At 47.5% G+C, this 22,258-nt stretch overlaps 1 protein-coding gene across 5 annotated transcripts in view; it reads right to left on the bottom strand.

The window, feature by feature from the left end:
* LOC107390499 (membrane-associated guanylate kinase, WW and PDZ domain-containing protein 3) overlaps positions 1 to 22,258 on the bottom strand; it is a 51,498-nt gene that overhangs the window by 13,671 nt on the left and 15,569 nt on the right. The window contains exons 3-10 of one of the 5 annotated variants that reach the window (XM_070544848.1): positions 20,079 to 20,368; positions 18,406 to 18,522; positions 12,157 to 12,276; positions 10,292 to 10,321; positions 7,868 to 8,041; positions 5,408 to 5,606; positions 1,473 to 1,543; positions 471 to 632 (exon numbers count right to left, since the gene is read on the bottom strand). In XM_070544848.1, coding sequence (XP_070400949.1) covers positions 471 to 632; positions 1,473 to 1,543; positions 5,408 to 5,606; positions 7,868 to 8,041; positions 10,292 to 10,321; positions 12,157 to 12,276; positions 18,406 to 18,522; positions 20,079 to 20,368 — 1,163 coding nt within the window. The other 4 variants (XM_070544850.1, XM_015967245.3, XM_070544849.1 and 1 more) reach the window with 4 other exon arrangements.

Below are 22,258 nucleotides of genomic sequence, written 5' to 3'. Positions count from 1 at the left end.
ACAAAAACAAAAGAAAACATCAGATTTCAGTCATTTGAATGTATAGATATGTGTTTGCAAAAAAATAAATTCTGGCTATGCTCTGTGTGAGTGTGGCCTAATCCCCTAAAACGTAATCCCTCTAAAGCAGCCTGTTAACAAACACGAAGCAGATCAGCCGCTGCAGAGGCCTGCTGAGCTCCTAGAACGGTGTTAGCTGCCTCCACGGGGCAGCTGCGTGCATTTTCATCGACACGCTGCACACCACCGTATTTCCAATGTTATGATAGCTAGATTATGGTGTTCTTGTCCAGAGGATTATGGGCTTGGATCTACACTTGCTGTGAGATCAGAGAACCTCACTGTTCTAATCAAGGAGCGGAGCTACAAGTGTCCAAAATCACCTATGTGCACCTCTGATTTCAAAAGCATCACGTAAACAAATCCATCTGTTTATAAGATATTCCCAGTAAACAAATGAGAAGTTTTACCCGTCTTGAGAGTGGAAGGTCCACTTGTCGTGACGCTGTAGACCTGGAGGAGCTCTCTCGGCCTGCTGCCTCCAACGATGTTGAAACCAAAGCCTCTGGAGCCTTTGATCAGGTGCACGTGCACAGGGTACCCTCTGAGCTCATCCGGATGGTCTGTGAACCCTGGTCCGTCACCAAAGCACAGAAAGCAGGAAAATGAAGGAGTGGTGAGATAATTATGACGCTTACCTCCAAGGAAAAGGTCTTCCAGGAGAAAAAGTGTCACCAGGAGGGAGAAAAATCTTTTTCTACACTAATGATTAGAAATGACTGGTTGGAAGAAGAGAGGAGAAAAGAGAGATGATCGCTGTCGGCAGACGGATTTTAGTAAAGTGCATCACCAACCAAAGCTTCTGGTGGAGAGGCTGCATTAAAAGCAGAATCCATTACTGAGCAGCGAGTTAAATTTGGCGACTAATCCATTAGCTTGGTTCGGTCTGAGCATCTCTTAATAAAGCCCTAGCTGGTTGCTTTAAGCTTCAAGAATGATTATTTGTGTTGTTCTGATATTAAAAACTGCAGAATACCTTGATAAGTTTCTTCTATGCAGGTCTTTATAATACTGTACCGCCTCCTGCTGGTGAAGCGAGGGCGCTATGCTTCACTGACCCAAAACTCTACCAATCCTTTTCACTTTGCCATCATGACGATGAACCAGACTCCAGCTTATTTCTACATTATTTCAGCATGAAGCCTGTCACATGTGACCCTCCCGACCCTGCCAGTCAGCGCAGCAGGTCTGGCTCGTTGCCAGCAACTCCGAGCTTTAGGCCTCAATCACGTCCACTCCCCTGTCAGGCGAAAAGCTCATTCTGTCTCATTTGACTCTAACAAGCCGGCTGTGTTTGTGACTTCCATGCGTGACAAATTTGCAGCTTCATTAGGACCTTCAGCTGATAACGTGTCGCTGGTGTCCTAACGGGAGCGACCGGAAAGGAGACAGGAGCAAACAGAGGAGCTCACACTCGTTCCTGTAGAGGGCCTCCCTGCTCGAGGGACGAGGACTCAGCCAGCTGGTCCTTTTGGGGCTGCGCCTTGGAGAGGGGAAGCAGAAGAAAAGCACAATGAGGAAAAAGGAAAGCCGTATTTTTTACTGCATGTGTAGAAATGTCATTTACAAACAATAACGGCAATGCAGAAAAAGGCTATCAGATTAATAACAAATGCAGGATATTTAGATCACAGGAATGAACTTTTTATTAAAACGCGGACAATGAAGCTCCAGGACTTGGTTAAATACAAAACAGCACAAATAATGTATGAAGTAAGAAATAAATTAATGCCTGATAAAATACAGAAACTGTTCACAGAGAGAGAAGGAGGATAAAACCTGAGAGGGACACTAAACTTAAAGAGCAAGTCACCCCCAAATCAACTATTTTTTTCTGATAAATTACATAAATGCATGTCTAATCGTGCTGCAGACACGTGTAGTCAATAGTTTTGCACTTTAGTGCATCTTAGTTAAAATTAAAATATTCTGCCTGAAACTGTCAGTGTTGTGCCGTCGTCAGGTAAAAACTCTTCACTGCATTTGAATTTAAATCTGCCACCGCTATTGGCTAAGAGGTATGCTATGATGTACACTGGTACATTATGATGTCACAATGTCGTGAGTGTATGTATTTGTTAGTGGCTCCGCCCTCTCGGTCTGCTAGGCAACAGCATTTGTTGCATTTTTCAAACATGAAGTGGGAGTGAAGTAAGTTTCTTGTAAGGGGTGACTTGCTCTTTAAAGATACATAAGTTTAGAACAAGATTAAAACAGATGTGTATCACAATAATAGGGGTTAAACTATGGAACAATTTAGAAGAAGAAATCAAAGTAAGTACAAATATAAATGTGTTTAAAATGAATTATAAAAAACATATTCTGAACATGTATATAGTGGAAAATCGATGATTTATGTGGGCGTCCTTTATTCTAAGGAAAAGTAAATTGCGTCAATTGTAAAAAGATGTTTTTTTTTCTTTTTTGTTTTTTTCCATATGGTTTGGTGTTTTTTTTTTTTTTTGGTGACTTGTACCATTTTGTTTGTTTTAATGTAGGTTTTGTGTTAGATTTAGTAAACAAGTAAAAATTACTTGTATAAAGGGGTAGGGATATATAAGTTTCCCTTCAGCCTACTCCTTTTCAAACAGAGAAGAAGGGATGATGATATATATTTTTTCTGTTTGTGGTATTTTTTAAAAAATTATGCATGTTTTCTTTGTTTGAAATGAACTAAACTAAACAAAATGTCAGCCATTCGTAGTTTTTTTTTCCTTTGGCTTTAGCTTCAGACACAGACCTCAGCTACTGATACAAACACGTTTACATTTTCACCGTCTAGACTGGCAGGAGTGTAACATTTGCCACTTCGTTCCTCGTGTGGCACAAAACACACAACCAGTCACCTGCCCACTTACCCGAGGTGTGTTTGTGTGGAAAAGCTGCAACGGATCACCAGCTCAAACGTTCCAGATGGTGTCCCTAACAGCCTCAGTTTGAAGAAATAAAGCGTCTGATGAGCTGAACCAGAATAATTGCACAAAGCAGCTTCAAGCTCCCATTTTAATTGAGGCTCACGCAAATAAACAAGTTCACCACCGTGAAAGTCTTCATGGTTGTTCGCTAGTGCGAGAGACCGCTGCAGCAACATCTGGAGTGAAGGTTTGTGGAGTAACTTGGCCTGGCGTTTAGGAGCCTGGAGCTTTGAAACAACTAGTCACTTTTGTCTCTAGGTGTCACTAAAACCGACACAAAAACAGCAAAAATGAGCTTTTATTTTATAAGCTGGACTTCTGTGTTTCAGTAACATGTTCAGTTTTTGTTCTTTCACTTTTAGAACACCTCTTTCTGTTCTGTGACCTCGTTTGAATGAGGGATGTCCCGATCCGATCACATGATCGGAAATCGGCCCCGATCACGTGGTTTCAGGCTCGATCGGGACATCCCTCATTTAAATACAAAGTGCTTCACATCCGTAATACCAAATCAAACCAAACACCTTCTGACTAACAGCTATCAACAACACCTCCGTCTAAAACCCAACTACCAAACTGGCCAACGGCAGAGCCCGACTTGCACAAACACCATCTAGAGGCTAACTACTTACTTGGTTTTGTGAAGTTTTGAGTGGAAGCATGGCCCTAATACGGAGCCCGCCCCATTTCCTTTGTGGTTCAGTTGACGCTCCATCAGATCAGCCAGATGGTCCGCGGTTATCAACCCGCCTGCATGCACAGGGTACCAGAGGAAGGGAGAGGCGCTGTGCCTCCAGTCAGTGTGTGCGATTAGGCTTTATATTGTGACCAGAAGCTGGTGAGCCCGGAGACTGTGGTCTGGTCACGTTAAAGTCATGTTTGGAGTAAGAATAATAAAAAAATGCAGTATGTCAGGGCTAAACATTAGGTTTAGGTGCATGAAGGTCAAAGGTTAAATAAAATAAGACCCCTCTGCTGCCTTTACTCTCCATATGTACTGTTGTTGCTGCCACCTCTCTGTGTCAGGAGTAATGTCCGTCCCTGTCCTTTAGCCTTTGTCCTCTCAGACACTACTGGGTGGAGGGGAAAGGTCAGCGATGCTGAGCCCGGTTCTTCAACCCAAACTCGTGGTCGGGTCCTCTGAATAAGGACAATTTGACCAATTTACGCTTTAGAATAATCTTAGTTTTACTCAGTTTTAATTGAACTTCATGCTGATTTACAGCTAATCTGATTTGGAGTTGTTGGAGTTTAGAGGGGGCGACGGTGGCACAGGAGTTAGGTGCTCGCCCTGTAATCGGAAGGTTGCAGGTTCGAGCCCCGCTCAGTCTGTCGTTGTGTCCTTGGGCAAGACACGTAACCCACGTTGCCTGCTGGTGGTGGTCGGAGGGACCGGTGGCGCCAGTGCTCGGCAGCCTCGCCTCTGTCAGTGCGCCCCAGGGCAGCTGTGGCTACATTGTAGCTCATCACCATCAGTGTGTGAATGTGTGTGTGAATGGGTGAATGACTGTGTTGTAAAGCGCCTTGGGGGGTTCCAGGACTCTAACGGGTGCTTTATCAAATACAGGCCATTATGAACTGCAGCTTTAGAAATACACTGAAGAGAAATGAATTTCCCATCTTCATGAAACTCTGGATCAATTTCAACGCAACATTCAGAAAGCTTAAATCACATTTACGAATACAAACACCGAAAGCTTAAAGCGAGAGAAAACGACCTGAACCCTCACATTTCCTGGGGGGGTTGACCACAGGAGAGGGAGTCTGTTTGATAAAGATCCCATCAACCGTCTGACAGCTCGGATGAATTCTCAGACGGCACTCCTCTGTTGTACGTCAACAACTAATGAACTTATGACATCAACTCAAGTCAAGATGAACGACACGGCTACCAGACCTCTACAGACACAGACGTGGAGCTAAACGTCACGGGAGAGGAACCGAGGAACCGAGGAACGTTCGTAACACAGAAGCTGAAGGACAGTCAGCCGTAGCTGGTTTACCGTGTGGAGTTCAGCCCCGACGAAGCCAAGACAGACACCGCTAGGTGTGTGTGTGTGTGTGTGTTTACACAGAGTGAGACAGTATTGCTGAATCAGCAGAATGAAAACTAATGTCGATAAACGAGCAGACACACACACACACACACCATTTCTTCCTATACACGTCAGACTGGACTAAGTGATTGATCAAACATAAATAACAAAAGCGTTTTCCCAGCTTTAAATGTAAAAAGTTCATTTGATTTCTGTTTTTGAAACAACACTTACAGTAGAAGACAGGACGAGCCTTGTGGACGTCTGATTAGTGCTCATTCACCCACAGGAGAAGGCTAGCTGTCTTTAAGCTAAGCTAAACTGACAGGCAGACAGAATGATCTAAGCCAGAACAAACCCCTGTGTTACGATTGCGACCAGTCAGAAGGAACTCACTCGATGTAAAGTGATTCTCCCGGGTCACTGAAGGCCTGCTCCCAGTGGTCAGGCATCACACCTCTGATTCTGGCGCCTCTCCTGCTACCGATGATCCCATTCTCTGCGACGTGACCGACCCCTCCGCTGCTGGACGCCCTGGGCCGACCGGGAGAGCGGTGGACAGCAGGATTACCGCGTCTCACACCTCCAGAGCCTCCTGTAAAGATGGTGGAGATGACTGAAACACAAACAGTGACACCACAAGCAGGGAGTGGGGCGCGTCAGATGCATCATGAGGTCCGTATCCCTGTCCTCCCACTGTGAGCGTCCGTCTAGCCATGATGCATCGGACACGTGTCCCGGTACTGTCCTTGTGTCTGTCCTCCAGCTGTGAGCATGGATCTGAACCTCAGACACAGGCTCCTGCTGTAAAGGACACGTCCCAGCCGCCCACCAAGTTACACTTGACTCAGCGTCGGTCACCATGTTGGACGGCTCTCCCCAGCCCTCAGCCTGACCGTTGGGAGAACATTTCCAAACATCTGAAAGTCCGCCAGCATTTCCCTCCTCCCACTCTGGTCCCTCTCTGGTCTTCTGCAGCGCTCTGGCTCCACGCCTCCCAACCTGCTGAAGCACCACCCGCTGTCGCTGCTCTCCAAACTCCACCTAAACACACGGTCTCGTCTCCTCCCGCTCCGTTCTTCTAGTCCAGAGGTTCATCTCTGGACACTCAGGCTGAACAACTTCATTTAGAGGAAAACCTCGTCAGAAAGTCTTTCATTTAGCTGATCAGAAAACAAAACCGACAAGATGTGGCGACGTCTGAAAAGGTCTTGATCTAGAGCCAATGTTTGTTTTGTCAGCAGGGCTGCAGCAGCAGCAGCATGGGGGTGGAGGGTGTGATCGTCATGTTTTTGAATGTCAACAGCTGATTTGTAGATTAAAAAAACACAAACAGCATGTCGGACGGTTGGTTTAACCGTTTGTCAAAAAATCTTTGCTGAAAATATAACCAAGAACCGGAATTTCACTTGAAACTTCGATCAAGAGCAGCTCCTGTGTTTGCAGGGGCGTGTCAAGGGGGAGGACTGGGGTAGCACATGCCACCCTTGGAATCTGATTGGCCACCCCAGGTGTCACCACACTGAATTCCCTTTAAATGGGCTCTTCATTGTCCACAACAGGCTTGAGGTAAAACAAAAAAGCATAACTATTGGTGCCACCTATGCACAAAGTAGTGCCTCACCTGGGCCACCCCATTGTAAAAGATCTGGACACGCCCCTGTGTGTTTGTGAGGGGACAAACCCAAACGCCAGCTTTACGAAGACGTCCCAACGCATAACGTCAGTGTCTGAACGGTCTAACAGGAAACTGATGCCTGGCGTCTTTGGGTGGGAGCGGAAGCCCCGCCTACCACCCTGGACACAGTCATGGCGTTTTTTTTTAAACGTCACATTAAATAATAACTGAACATTCAGCACCGAGCTAAAGTCATCCGGAGTCACTGCCTGGAAAAAAAGATCAGAGTGCTTTCAGACTTTTTAGTCAGGACCGAAGGGGCGGAGCTTAAAACATGTACAGCTGCCAGCCGCCAGAGGAAGCATGTTAGTAACTAAATATTTATGTTGGTGGTGTGGACAGGAATTACCTTTAAAAGTGATGAAAATGGAAAACTAACAATACACAGTTTTAAAAATAACAATAACGTGGTTTGATCTCGTGCTGCTGCCTTTAGAAAGAAGCTGCAGAAGAAGATGAACTTTCTACATGAACTGCAAACATTTAAAATGCATATTTAAAGTGTGTGTAGTGGAATTTAAATCACTTGGAACGACTCGGTGAAAACGTGCGACGTAACGATTCTGGCGTGATCTCTTGCACAGTTCTGTTGATTATTTCTGAGGCTGCGGGTTTACGGATGAACTCATCCCACCACACCAAAGGTCCTTTTAATGACCCCGTAATCATTTTCCCCAGCGTGTATTTTGATTATAAAAACTAAACTTTGCTGCTTTGTGTCCCGTCGTCGCTGCAGTGAGTCAGGATCTGGATCTTCTGGTTGCTGAATATTAAGCATTTTAAAGACTTAGTAAAGAGGATTTATAAGATCATACGGAAAACTGCCTCCTTCCTTTCTCCCTCCATGCTTACACCTTCCTGCTTCAGAGCCACCAAAGACAAAATGACCTTCCTCTGGAGGAGATCCAGCAACCGACCAGGCCCCGCGTCTACCGAGACCATGCAGCACACTAATTGTACTAATGATTGATTAACTTGGGCATCAGAGACTGACACCGTAGATAGAGGCACTGGATACTGCCCTCGGCTTAGCAAGCATCCCTTCTGTTCTCTGTAGATTTTCATCGTGTAAACAACAAAACGTTGCGGTGTCATTTGTGTCGTCATCAGCTGATCGACACTTGTTTGCATTCTTAGCTTTGATCGCACCAGCTGATGCCTAGCTTAGCAGCACTTGCCTTGCAGACCAGAGTCATCCTCGCCGTTGACGCTTTCCTCTGGAGTCTTTTCCAGGTTGCTGAGCGATTTGCTGCGCGTGCGGAAGTTTCTGAGCAGGTTTCGATGCTCCTGGTAGGTGATTGGGGGGCTCTCTGCGCTGATGTGAACGGGCCGAGGTGTGCCGTAGTAATTTCCTGGAGCAGCGGAGAACAGGACAATAAATCATGCTGGGGGGGGGGGGGGGGGGGGAGCACCGACAGCATGGAGTGGGAAGCTCTGGATTTGGGACAGGAATGTTAAGACTGACACAAATGAAGATTATTGCTGTAAATCAAAATCCTACCTGTAGGTCAGCTGTGGCACACACACACACACACACACACACACACACACACACACACACACACACACGAGGTTATCTCCTAAAGCAGAGCAGGTTCATGTGATTGAGTGCACGCACCAAGCACGCTGCCTATTTCTGTATACCTTATCTATCCCCTGAGATCAAATACTGTTTTTGTTCCAGCCGTCTGCTCCAGCTTCTAGAAACGAAAGGAAATCACCGCCGCCCTCCCTCTGAGTCAGATGGGTTGAAGGGAAAATAGTAGATGAGTGAACTCTGCAGCAAGGTCACCAGCGGTCACCCTTTACTGCTGCTTCTGCATGGGCTTGATGCCGCTAACCCTGCTGACATGGGAGCTAAGAGTCTGTCGGTGTCAGACCCGAGGCAGGTGACAGGACGACATTTATCGCTCCCATTAAACTCATGAATAATGGATGCTAATGTAAGGCAGCTTTTAAATCAGAGGCAGCACTCTGACCCTTACAGGCTGCCGTAGGCTTCAGCTTGCAGCTTGCAGCTTTACAGCGTGACGCGTCTAAAGAATGGGAGGACTTTCTTACATTCAGACCAGGACGATGGTGGGGCGCTGTTATGAGGGTGTGGTGCGGGTGAGAAGAAGTTTGTTTATTTAGTACTTTTCACAGACGGAAGTCACAACGTGCTTTAGAGACAGCGTTAAAACCACGGGAAACAAACTGGAAACTACGCTGGGAGAAGAGAAACCATCAGAGCAAACTGACTGGTCTGATGGATAACGAACTTCAGCTGAAGCAGAAACACGACTTATGGTACGTATGACCCAGATAAATCCGCCCCCTCACTGGTACTACTTATATGAACAGCAGCAGCAGGGATCAGAGACTGATCTCTACAGCAGAGGTCTGCGCAAAATTCCAATTATATATCAGGGAACACTTAGAAATATGGACTAACCCCGTCCACAAGGAGACCAAAGTGTTGTTCCAACAACATGGTTCATCCCACAGGTTCATGTTTCTCCAGCCAAGCTGCCCCCAGCGAGGTGAAGCCCCCCCGCCCCCCGTCAGTCAGTGAGTGCATCAGAGGAAACGTGCTGATGAACAAGCAGTGCTGCATGGCCCAGGGCGATGCGGTGAATGGCGCAAACACATCGGTTAAGAATAGGGGCTGCATGACTTAATTTTTTTTAAAGTCGACCGTCAAGTAATGAAAATCGAGTCGACTTCGACTAGTCGTTGATGATGTCACACACCTGAAGCGGCTAAAACTGACGATGACCAAGCATTTTATTCTGACGCGGGCGGGAGGGGGGGGGGGGGTGGACAATTTAAACTGCGCCCACATTTTCAAAGTTAAACATCTCTTTTAACAACGGTAGTTTCTGCTTCAGCCCCCCCCCCCCCCCCCACACACACACACACACACAGCGGCTACAAACTCACTGATGCGCCTGCAGCCTCTCAGAGTTCCTGCTGCTCTAAACATTAAAATAATTATTTCATTTTCTGTTCCTCACTTCTGATTTCCTTCAATGGTGTCTGTTTGTTGCAACCAGCAGGTACAAAAACTAACTTGTTTTTATTTGACTATTTTTCTGTCCTGCCTGTTTATTATCTTCCTGCATCTCCTCTCAATCCTAAAGAGAAACTGCTACCTGCGTTCATATATATTCACCTCATGAGTTACCTTTGAACTGCAGTTCTAAAAGATCTACCGACCGCAAAAACAGCGGAGTGCGCACCGGCCGCATCAGTGAGGACAAGGTGATACGCCCCGATCCACAGCAGCGAAACGCATCAGGCACAAATAAAAGAATAAAAGACAGAAAACATGAAAGGAAATGAGCCGACATGAACGATCGCGTGTTAAATTAGTTTTTGAGGTGGCGACACCTGATTTGATAATGTTTCTGTGGCCGTGCTCAGGACGCAGATGTCTGGAGCGCGTCAACGATCAGAGCTTTGCATGCGCAAGCTGGTTAAGGTTAGGATGGGGGTGAGGGGAAGGTTAAATTGCAAGAGGGTAAAGGTCACAATTCGGTTAAATGTCCGTTTTACCGCGGGCATCAGATACCGACACTCTGGCACAGCGCGTCAACTCCCGACATGCAGGGGCTCCTCACCTGCTGTCTTTTCCGAGGACTGCATCTTGTCTGTAATTATCACGTGACAGCGACTAGTCGATGACAGGCATTAAAAGTCACTACGGAGCAGTGAAGTCGACTAGTTGATACAACTCCTAGTTAAGAGTCACATTTAGATGTTTCAGGTTGCTTTTAAACAAGTTGCAAGGATCAGCTCAAAGGACCGACCACACGACTGTTGGCCCCGGGGGCCACGTGAGGTTCTGTGGTCCCTTCTACTGCTGCAGTTTGAGTTTAGACCAAAAATACCAGCAATACGTCAACAGGGAGCCTAACGCCGGGGACACACCAGCTGCGGAAGCGCCGCGAAGCGCCGAGAAGTGAATATCTCACGAAATTCGGCCTCTGCTCGCCGCTCCTCAGTTCAGGCCCCAGTGGAGGCGCGCCTCGGCTCAGCTGTAGTTTTTCTTTTAAACACTTGGTGTCCTCCATTTCTCTTTGCCTTTTCTCAGCTCTTTCCTCTACGTTTGAGTGTTTGTACGTGTGTGTGTGTGTGTGTGTGTGTGTGTGTGTGTGTGTGTGTGTGAACCTATGGTATGAGTTGTTTCTGCCAGTTGAATCTCTTGGAACCCGCTCCAGTTCTGCAGCTGTATCCTAGCAGTTTCTTCCGACATGGGTACGTAAATAATCATGTTTTTCGGGGGTCGTACAACTCCTCGTGTTTCTCAACTTCCATAATTAAATTAAAGTCATCCATCCTAACTGCTTGCCTCAGACTTTCTGCCTCTGTCCTGTTTGCTCTGGTGAAAAGACACCCAAAACCACTCCCCCCTTCACGTGGTCACACACGCACACAAGTTCGATGTGTGTGTGTGTGTTTGTGTGGTTTTTCTGCAGTGTGATTACGAACACATTTGACTATTGCGGAATTTTATTTTGAAATGCTTTATTTTGTTAAATTTACCGGCCTTCCTCTTATGTCTAGGTTTGACTTCCTGCCAGAATTGACGCGATTCACCCGCGGCTCGCGAAAAAAATAGAGCCGACGCCGAAATGATCACTGCACGGCGCGGGCTGGAGCGCCGGCGCGAGGCGATTCGCGGCGCGAGGCGGCCCATGTGGTCTATAGCTTAACAAGGGCGCCGAATGAAGGCGGTCCCATTTTCGCGGCGCTTCTGCGGCCGGTGTGTCCCCGGCGTAAAGTCTCCCTCTCTGGTCGGCTCACTGTTGCCCGGAAGAACGAAAAAATGAAAGCAAGTCAACGGAGCTAAAAACACTATTTTCTAATCCGCTTCGCCTTACGCCCTGGATCGTACATGTTGTGCTGCAATTTGAATGAAAAGTAATGATGGGTGTTTCGACCGCACCAGTCACGTACTTTGAGGTTTATTAGCTTGTAAAAGTTCGTAATTAGCAAGACTACACACCAGAAATCGGCACGTCGCATATGTGACGTCACCACATAATCCCCTCTCCCCTAGCGTCGCTGCTACTTACCACATGACCAGAGTTATGGTGGTTCTTTCCTCCTGTGGGAAGTTTGCTGAACTTACAGCCCTTTTCCCTCAGTTTTCTCCGTGTCTGGTTCGATGACGTCACTTTCTTGAAGCGTATTTGTAGTCCTGGACTTATTTTCACACAAAACCTAAAACATCGTTACCCCCTGTCCAAAAATAAGCGCGTTCTTGGTATCAAACTGCTTCTTTAAAATTCACGGACATCATACGTGAAATCCATGGTACAAAACAAGCGGAATTAAAAAAGAGCGTTTTAGCCCCGTTGACTTGCGTTCATTTTTTTCCCCGTTCTTCCTGGGACCCGTGGTCCGGAAGTGACTCTGGCTCCCTACATAAAGTCCAACTTGTAGGAAAAAGAATCTGATGGCGTTAAAAGGTCAATCTCACCTTTGAACTTTCCGCTCTCGAGCAGCGCTCCCGACTCCTCCAAGGAAAAGAACTCCTCAATGGAGACAAAGTTGTAGTCTACGCCTGAGACTTCCCCCTCTCTGGGCTGCCGGGTCGTGCCTGAGCGAGACAACATGACGTCATGCATCAGAGTGATGAGGCTGCAAGTAACGCCTGCTCTGACATGGATGATATATCAGTTAATCAAAGCCTTTTCCCTCCCATCAGGCCTCATCAATCTCTGGACTCAGGGTTTAAACAAACTCAGCGAGCTATAAATAGTCTCTGTTTGACAGACGACGCAAAAATAATGCAAAAGGAGCCGGTTACTCACCGTGTGCAGGGTTTGGAAATGTTATTAAAATGAAAAACAAGAACAGACTCAAACACAATTAAATAGAAGCAACATTAATTTCATCACCAGTGCATCCAACATCAAACCATGGACATTAACCAAAGGCTTTTATTATGAAAAGATAAATAAATGAATATTAATGAGGTGCTGGGAAAGTCTTCAGGTTGTTTGATCTCTGTTAGCAAGGTGGAAGAATCCATCATTGGAACTGATTCATGGTGACGCCGGCCTGCAGAAGAGCAGCGAGGTTTCTGAGGCTTCAGATCTCCACACAACTAAACACCAGAAGAGGAACGCGGTGGGAAACGGTTCCCACTAAACAGCTGGAGGAATTCTAATTTACAAATCAGAACAGGAAGCTGACCTTGAAGTCAGACAAAATCACACCGAAGTAAAGACAAACCTCTGTCCTTCCCCTGGAGGACCGTGTGTGTGTGTGTGTGTGTGTGTGTGTGTGTGTGTGTGTGTGTGTGTGTGTGTGTGTGTGTGTGTGTGTGTGTGTGTGTGTGTGCACGCTCACTGCAGACCCTGCATGTGTCATTGTAGCTGTGAGAGCTGCTCCCAGGACAGCAGTGCATTAATCACAGGTTTTACAGGGTATCTGTGCGCGACTTCCTCTGTCTATACACACACACACACACACACACACACACACACACACACACACACACACACACACACACACACACACACACACACACACACACACACACACACACACACACACACACACAGTCATGTACTGGGGTGACTGCTCCTCTCATGGTTTCCATCGTTGAGCTGCTGTGTTTCAGGAGAGGGAGGCTCCAGCTGCAGCTCGTTGACAATCAGCGGGTCCAGCCATAAGAGGAGGAGGAGAACACATCTCGATGCCGGATGATTAACTACAACTTGGTAGTTCCAGCCCTTTGTGTCTCCTGGTTAAACTCTAATGACTTTGAATTTTTTGTGTCTCTGTGGATTAACCCTGCTTACCTGTTCCTAGGATTATTTGGATCGTTGTGGACCTTACCCTGACTCCTCAGGATACTCCTTGGACTTCTGAAGCTCCTCTGGTTCTCCTGTGGCTCCCCAGTTACCTTTCCACAGTCCCGCTGGATTACTCTCCTCCGCTGGATTACTCACCTGTGCTTCATAAATCTCACCGTTCTCCTCTCCTCCCTGCCGGCCCGCTCTCCTGCTCTCCTCGTGCTCCCTCTCCTGGACACCCCCTTCCTGGATTCACCCCGGCACTCCACCTACCCTCCCCTACTCCTCAGCTCCCCGTAAGTCTTAACTCTGCACCTAACTAGTTCTGACTTACCTGCCTATGCTCACCTGCCCCTCTCCTCAGACGCTGCGGTTCCGTTGAAATCCACTGGGCCTTATCCAGTGCGTCCTCAGTTCCCGATTTTAATAAAGACACTTTATTTTTACCCGTTTGGTGCGCGAGTGGTGTTTCTGCATGTCTTGGGTTAAACTCGTCCCCAAAACCATGACACACACACACACACACACACACACACACGCACAAATCCACCAAAACCAGGGTTCTGCAGCGAGCTCACCCTGCTCAACAACACAGGAGTGGACAGCAGCGCTTGACAGGCCGTCCATCAGCCGGTCCTTTCCCCTCTGCACTGTTTACTTCACACTGGGCTCTGGCTGTCTGCCCACTGCTGCTGTGCCAGTAGTACGCTCTGTATTTGTGCCGTGTAGCTCACCAATATCTCCACATGCTATTGCTAAGCCGCCCAGCGTGTTTGCACCTTTGGATCACAGCTTTTTACTGCAGAACGATCAGAACATGCACATCAGCAGCAGCCAAAAGAATAAGCACAGTATGTGTCCCTGGTAGCTAAATACCTCAAGAGACTCCTAGAAAGTAAGTATTAGATGTTAATCTACAACTCGTTCGCTTTGGAAGCCTTGCTTCTAAAGATGACCCCATAAATGTCTCCTGAGCTAAAGTCTGGGAGACTCGCATCACATTCTGATGATTTTGTGTTTTACAACTACTTTTTACTCTTCACAGATTACATGGACTTAAACAAACATGCCCTAAAGACAGCTGGGTTTTTATAATCTACAGCAAAGATGACGTACGCCAGAAGAAATGACACATCACCATCCGATGCAGAAATGTTGTTCAGCAGCAAGGACGGGATGTATAATCTAAGGGACATTTCAGGGTTCAGAGAGTCAAGACCACATACGGGAGATTTCATTCTGTTTGTTGGGTCAAAGGCTTTAATGGTCTAAATGGTGCCATCAAGCACTGTCTTCCCAGCAGCTGAAATCCCAGTACAAGGACATGGTGGTCCTGATGGAATGAAATACACTATATTACATTATATAATATTACATAAATAACATATTACATTACATAGAATTGAATTGCATTATATGATATTATATTATTACATTACATTATATTTGTCATGGTCTGTGTCTCTATATTGTGTCTTCTGGTTGTAGGTCCTCATATTAACCCTTCAGGACCGGTGTTTCAGTCATCCTCAGCCTCCTCCAGTCTGTAGCTCCAGCCTTGTCCCCAGCTCTCTCTGTGTGTGTGTGTGTGTGTGTGTGTGTGTGTGTGTGTGTGTGTGTGTGTGTGTGTGTGTGTGTGTGTGTGTGTGTGTGTGTGTGTGTGTGTGTGTGTGTGTGTGTGTATTATGTCCACCTCCAGATAGTTTGTGTGAGCCTTTCCCTCAGTCTTTAGGTTTAAATATTGTATTTTAGGGTTATCTGCCATTCTCTGTTCTGTTTCCCCATTTAGATTATTATCGTCACCTGCCTTCCCTCCAGCAGCTCACTCCGCACACCTGCTGCCTGTTTTCCTGATTGCCCCTCCCAGCCTATTTAAGCCCTGTCTTGTCTTTGTCTTGTGTCGGTCCATTAATGTTTGTTGATTCTGTCAGTTTAGTCCCTCCGTGTTTAACCAGAGTTCTTGATCCCCAGATAAGAATCAGCTTTTTGACCTTTTGGAATTTTTTGGATTTTGACTCCCAGTTTGGATTACCTTGGTTTTTGGCTCACCTACAAAATAAAGACCTATTACTTAAAATCTTCATCCCTGCCTCCGTGTCATCCTGGGTACTGCATTTTGGGTCCATCAACACCACATCGTGACTATATATATATATATATATATATATATATATATATATATATATATATATATATATATATATATATATATATATATATTAGATTTATTATTTTAATTCTAATTTTATGCCTTTTTGCATTTATCTGTTTCATTTTCAGGACTAGGCCTAAAGCGGCCATGACTCCATCATTAAGATGATACTAATTACCTCTGAGATAAGATTAGCGGTGGGGTAGGGTGACACTAACATTTATTGGTTTCCAGTCGCATAAAAGGTTGTTTTTACCGGTTTGCTCCATTCTTCCGTTTATTTTAAGCACATCATCTCCAACATGCATGTGCACCTCATATCAGTTCACTCTGGGAAAAATTACAGTCCTCTGCATCTAATTATAGATGAGATAACAAATGTCGTCATGATGTCTGACTTGTGTGTAATTCTCCTCCTCCTCCTCTCGAGGCATGCAGCATCTCTCCAGCTGATACAGTCAGGCAGGGATTCGTTATCTACACACCCTCCTTGGAGATGTTTATATATTTATATATGTGGCATGTCAGCGGGGAGACAGAATGGATTATTGACATCTTCTTCTTCCCCGCCTGTCGCTGTCGGCGCTGCACACTGATGCCCGGGAACATGGGTGAGAGAGGGACTGAAGAGGTAATTACCCAGAAGTCTGCAGCAACACCCAGCGTCGTCTGTCTGACGTGATCGCCGCACACAACCAGCCGACAGTGGGTCGCACCGCTGAAAAGGCCACAGTCCGCCTGACATGCTGCATGATGACGTTTTCTTATCTCTGACTTGCTCTGAATGCAATTAGAAAAGTCTTTTATGGGGGAAGCGAGGATGCGACCGGCCTCGAGTCGGAGACTTTGGCGACTTTGGCTCTGAGTCATCCAAGGGCACAAGTACAAACGCTTCGTGAGACAATGGATGGGAAAGTTGAGGAGGGTAAAGTGAGAGCTGCAAACCCGCCCAGAGGAATAAAGGGACGAGACAAGGAAAAGTAATGTATGATCTCTGAAAACGGGACCAACATCAGAAGCACTGCTGCACCCCCACCACCTTATCTCTGTCAGACATTGGCTCCTAATTTCATTCTCCCCTCCAGATTCATGTGGCTGTAGCCTGCATTTACTTAATTCTCTCCTTCATTTCCATTCTGATGCACTGCCCTCCTAACCGAGCCTCTGTAATGATATTTCTTGCATCACTGCCAACTTGAGCATCAGAGAAAATTGCCTCATCAAAAGAAACGGAGGACTAAAATACTCCAAACAGCACAGAGACACAAGCCGCATTGTTTTTTTCACAGGAAAGAGAATCAAATATGAAAATGTCATGAGCTCTTTCCTTCCTTACCACAAAAATCCAAAAGTCAGGCTAATTAAAAAGGGAAGTTTGAATAATTAACAACAACCACGGACAAAGAGAGAGCAGGAAGAACCTACTTGTGGTCCTGAAGGGGGCCTCAATGAGCCGCTGATGAAGAACTCCTCATCTTCACAATCCTGTTTCACACAGCTGCATCGTCCAGGAAACCAGCGACACAACACACGGAGGAAAGGTTCTCACGGAGACGCTTCCTAGCTGTGCTCGGGCCGCACGCGTGTGCCGGTGTCAACAACAGCATGCTACTGTGTCATCTTCAGAAGATCAGGGGATTACTCACCCAGGGCCTGAGCCTGCCGGGTTGTCACTCTCACCAAATTAAAGCAGCCAGACATGGGAGGACGACACCAGAGCAGAGGGGACGCAGCGGACAACGTGAGAGACATTTCATCATGAATTAGATACCTGCTGCTTCCTCAGAGCGGCGCTCACACCTTCTCAGGATAACTTTACCCCTACACACAAACCTGAGAGCTCTAGAGTTCATCTGAGCTGCTCGGGTAGGCCCGCAAATGCAAAACTGTGATTACACTTCAGTGACGCCCTGAGGGACACCTCAGCCGTCCGACAGCGTCTCGTGAACCGTCCTTTGTTTCGTCTCCGACTGTTGTGTGTCGGAGGGACAGACTGTGGCATTTGACCTACTTCCTGGGGAGATTAGCGGCAACTCTACACTCCCCTGACAAGGTTAAGACTCCCCCGCGCACACACACACACACACACACACACACACACACACACACACACACACACACACACACACACACGACAGGGATGGGGGTGCCTTCCACCTCTTTAACAGGATAATTAAAGAATTAACAAGAAGCAAATCAGAAAATAGCAACAGAAACGCTTTGCTTCAATACGCTTGTGCGATTTGTCTATTTCCAGTGACGTCACGATGGCGGGGGATTAAAGTCAGCAACGGATGTACAACTACTAGCTGCCTTTGGCTGCCACTGAGCTGGCTTTTATTCAGGATGAAACTGCCGGTGAACCCGTTACACGTCCGGTCACACAGCCTGCACCGAGCTGTGGATTCTAGGTAGCACACCGCCACGCAAAATAAACTAAGCGTTGTGGCAACACAGACCTGATGTCCACGCTAAACACAACATTTCTCATTCCCTATGTCCCAGATGAGATGTGAGCCTGGTGAACGCACGCCAGTGCACGCTCACAGTGACAGGAGGAGGAGAGGAAACAGCTCTGTACACTTAAAGGCTAATTAACACCAGGATATTCACACGGCAGCAACAGAAGCTTTGTTGTCACAGAGTTAACGAGGAACCAAGAGAAGAGAGAGGCTCGGCTTTGTTATGAAAACATCAGGCGAATGACACCAGAGGAGAGGTAAAGGGCACGAGGCGGCAGGCAGAGATGTGAATCATTGTTAAAGAGACTTACAGGGGACCGCTCGGAGGTAGAGGTTCTCTCTGATGACCTGCTGGAGCTGGCTGTCCACCGAGCCGGGCGTGAAGCATTTGCTCAGATATAACCTGAGATCCTTGCACAACGCGGAGCCTGAGGGGAGGGCAGACAGAACAAGGAGAGGAGAGGAGGGAGCAGAAGCACAGGGAGTAAATAAAAACCCCTCAAAGCGAGAAGTGGAGCATGTGCATGTAAACGTGTCTGAAGTCATGATGTTTGCTCCTGACAGCCCTGATCCAAATCCACTGACGTCTTTAGACCACTTCACACGAACCCACGCTCCCTCTGGTGGACCTGTAGCTTCATTTGGAGGCGGTCAGAGCTGCGGTTCCTCTCTGCGATCTCCTGACATCGTCTCAAGTGCTTCACGGCTTCTGACGACAGGCCTCTTGCTGTTATTGATGGGCTGAACTCGTCTTCCTCTGTCAGAGCTTCCCCTGCAGGCCGCTGTCTACACCCCGGCTGTCCGTTACGCTTCGGCCGTCCACCCCTGCTCTCTGCCTCTTCGTGTTGTAAAAGCACGGCCGTGTGCACACGGCTGCAGTCTGCCACGAGTCTGTGAAGCTCTCCTGTTGCCTTTTAGAGAACAACGATGGGCTTTTGCTGATTGTGCTCTGGGACAGCTGCTGTTTTCTACGCAGCCAGAGCGAGAACGAGCTCTTCAGCTGAATGAGCGTGGCCGGGCTCAGATTACGTAACAGCTTTAAAAATTCTGTAAGCATAAGAAGGATGAGAGCAACGTAAAGAAGAGCATCTGGGCCTCGGCGGTCATAAAGCCGCGTGCGCGTTTGTATTTCTGTGGCGTTGCTGCTCTTTATGCTCGGTGTCCTGCATTAAAAGCTGGAGTCCAAGGAATAACGGTGGTAGTTTTAGAAGAAATGGGAGGAGGAGGTGTGCTACAGCAACAACCCATCCATCACTGTCCACGCAACATGCTGCCAAGCTGCCCAGGGAGGCAGAAGACTCGGAGTTGATCACAGATCCACCAGCGGCCGAGGAGCAAAGGTCCACATTTGCATCCGTGTGGCCAGTTCAGCCATCAATCTATAAAAAGCAAGGCCAGTGGGAGCTGCAACCAGGTGGCACTCCCCCCGCTCGCCACGCCAAGGCCTCCTGTGGCTGACAGGAAACCATAATGCCGCTGTCCCGTCATGTGTCATCAGGAATTTGAACCCCTAACCACACGGGCGACCTGACACACTTGGACTGGCAAACATTAACCAGTACCAGAACGCCGCAGCTGATGGGATCAGCCGCATGAGACCGGTTATGTGTAGAAACACGGGTCTGCTCTAATAATCAGTACTTATCTTCATTAATGAGATTAGATTTTAATAGTTAATAATAAGTCAATCATTTTAAAATGTCCTATCTGATATGTGGGGAAAACTCAAAGCTGTTGCATTACCTGATTTTATGAATTTTTGACGTTTCTGAAGTCCTAAAATAATAAAATAGAATAAATCTAAAGTGCAAATCTCAACAGATGATTTATTTTACTCCGTGGAACTTTTCCTAAGTAAATCCTTACAGGTCAACGTGACAGCCTTGCGTTATAACAAACAACAAAACAACAAAGCCTGACTCTGAATGCTGAGTTTGATGCCGCTAGTGGAGGCAGAGCTCACGGTCAGCAGGTTCAGTCCTACCTGATGTCACCGTCTTGATGCGGATGGGATGTGGACAAGAGCTGAGGACCCCGCGGACGTCTCCTAACGTCATGCCGAGCACCGGTGTTCCGCCGATCTCGAGGACGATGTCCCCCACCGTGAGGCCGCCGCCTGGAGCCGACGTGACGAAGGGAAACTCTCCATAATCTGCTCCTCCTCCAACAGAGATGCCCAGCTCTCCTGACGCGCCGAGCAAAGGGACGAAGCTGTCTTGCACCTTGGAGCACCAGTGCAGCTTCTTAGCCGCTGTCTTAGACATGGCAAACGAGCTGCAGAAAGAAAAAAATCAACAGAGCAGAAGGCGTGAGACAGAAAAGCGACTGACAACCTGCGACTGTCTGCAGCTTAACCTTCTCTAGGTGGGGAGTTGCACCGTTTCACATCAGAAAGTGTAAAAGTCGTGAATAATTCCTGCGTCTCTAACAGGATGTGGTGGCTAAGAGGGTGTCAACTTGAAATTCCAGAATATCATCACACGTGAACCTTTGTTTATTGGAAACACGTCCTTCATGACATGTTCTACGAGCACCAGAATCAGAAGATGTCCCCCGTGTTCTCCCTGCAGGCCCATGTGATGTTTACATGTAAACATGCAGCTCAGAGCGGAGCAGCAGACCTGCATGCACTCAGGTAGGAAAAATACCGCATGAACATTTGCACACGCGTCTGGACCGACTCACGGCCGAGGCCATGAGTCTCAAAGGTGCACAAGTATCACAGACGTGTCTTACGGAAGGACTCCCTGGGGGGTGGAAAGTATTTAAAAGGTGAGCGTTGAGCTGCAGTCGGCCTCCTGCGAGCAGCGGAGCACGTGAGCGGCTCCGAACGCAGTCGACGCGGCCAAGATTAGCTTGAGTTTAGCCAGATGTGACGCCAAACGACAGACGATGCTCGTCTGACGTGATCAGAGCAGCACCGACACCTCAACACACGGGTCGACAGCGGCGAGCAGCACCAGGATCAGGACAACAAACTTCACGTCAAAAAGAAGCGCATTACTGAGGAACGCTGGGAAATCTGTGGCATGTCCACGATGAGACGGGGTGTAGCTGTGACACCACATGATCTATGACTCCCCTTATTACAGAGGGGGTGGGCCCACTGCACAGAGGCAGAGCGCCCCAGCAGGAGGACCGGTGTTCCTCACAGGTGACCAGCAAACGGAAACACGGAGACAGAAATGGCAGACCGTCTGAAGAGAGGCTGTGTGAATGCGTTCGCTGATGTCACGGAAAGGCAGAGAACCCCTGAAGCACCCGAGAGGAGATGAGACATGCATCTGATGAGAAGCTGACATTTAAAACGGACTTATCTGTTCACGCACATGAAGGTAGCCTGAATGGGCCTTTTTCTGCTGGACCTGCTGTTATTTCATTCATCTGATCAGACCTATTCTCTGTTTCTCCAAACTGAGGTTGATCAGAGCGTTGTTAACAGAAAACAGAACCAAATCCCCACTTTAAGGCTCCGGGGTTACAGGTCGACACCGAGCGCTGGCTGGCCAAAGCAGACCTTCTACAGCAGGTTGAAGAACAGGAGATATCCGGGCTTCTCCACCTCAGTGGCTCCTCAGAGCTGTCGGGTGTCCTCCACCACATGGACGTATTTTTTTTTGGGGGGGGGGGGGGGGGGGGGGGACAGGGGGGACACATCCCCCCCCCCCTACTTTTTCCAAAGTCAAGTTTTGACCCCTGCACCTTTTACCATCTAAAAACAATATTACGCTATATTAACTTGACACGGGTTGAGCTCTAGGACCAAGCGGAAAACAACCGTTAGTGTTGAAGTCTGTTTCCCATTAGAGCATACTGTAAAGACACCCCCCCACCCCCCACCCTGTGTCCCCCCCACTTCTAAGTGAAAATTACGTCCATGCTCCACCAACATTGTTCTCAGCAAAGGAACAGGGCTCCCTGGTGGTTTAGCTGGAATAAAATGTGAAAATGGGGATAAGGACAGAACTTTTAAAAGCAGAATGGTGCATAAATGAAACATGAATCGCTTGTGTGCTTGCCCTGTACAGCCTTTATGGAGAGGAGAGAGGAAAGAGACCAGCAGAAAGGTCAGAGGGAGATCGGGATGCGTAGCAGCCTGGGGTTGGCGTGGGACTCATCGTTTGACCTTGCAGGGCCACAGCTCAGATAAAACCAGTAAAACCA

Source organism: Nothobranchius furzeri, chromosome 15 (assembly GCF_043380555.1).
Source record: "Nothobranchius furzeri strain GRZ-AD chromosome 15, NfurGRZ-RIMD1, whole genome shotgun sequence".
Taxonomy (NCBI): Eukaryota; Metazoa; Chordata; class Actinopteri; order Cyprinodontiformes; family Nothobranchiidae; genus Nothobranchius; species Nothobranchius furzeri.
The sequence above is the reverse complement of the archived record's forward strand: the minus strand, read 5'-3'. Positions and strand labels throughout refer to the sequence as shown.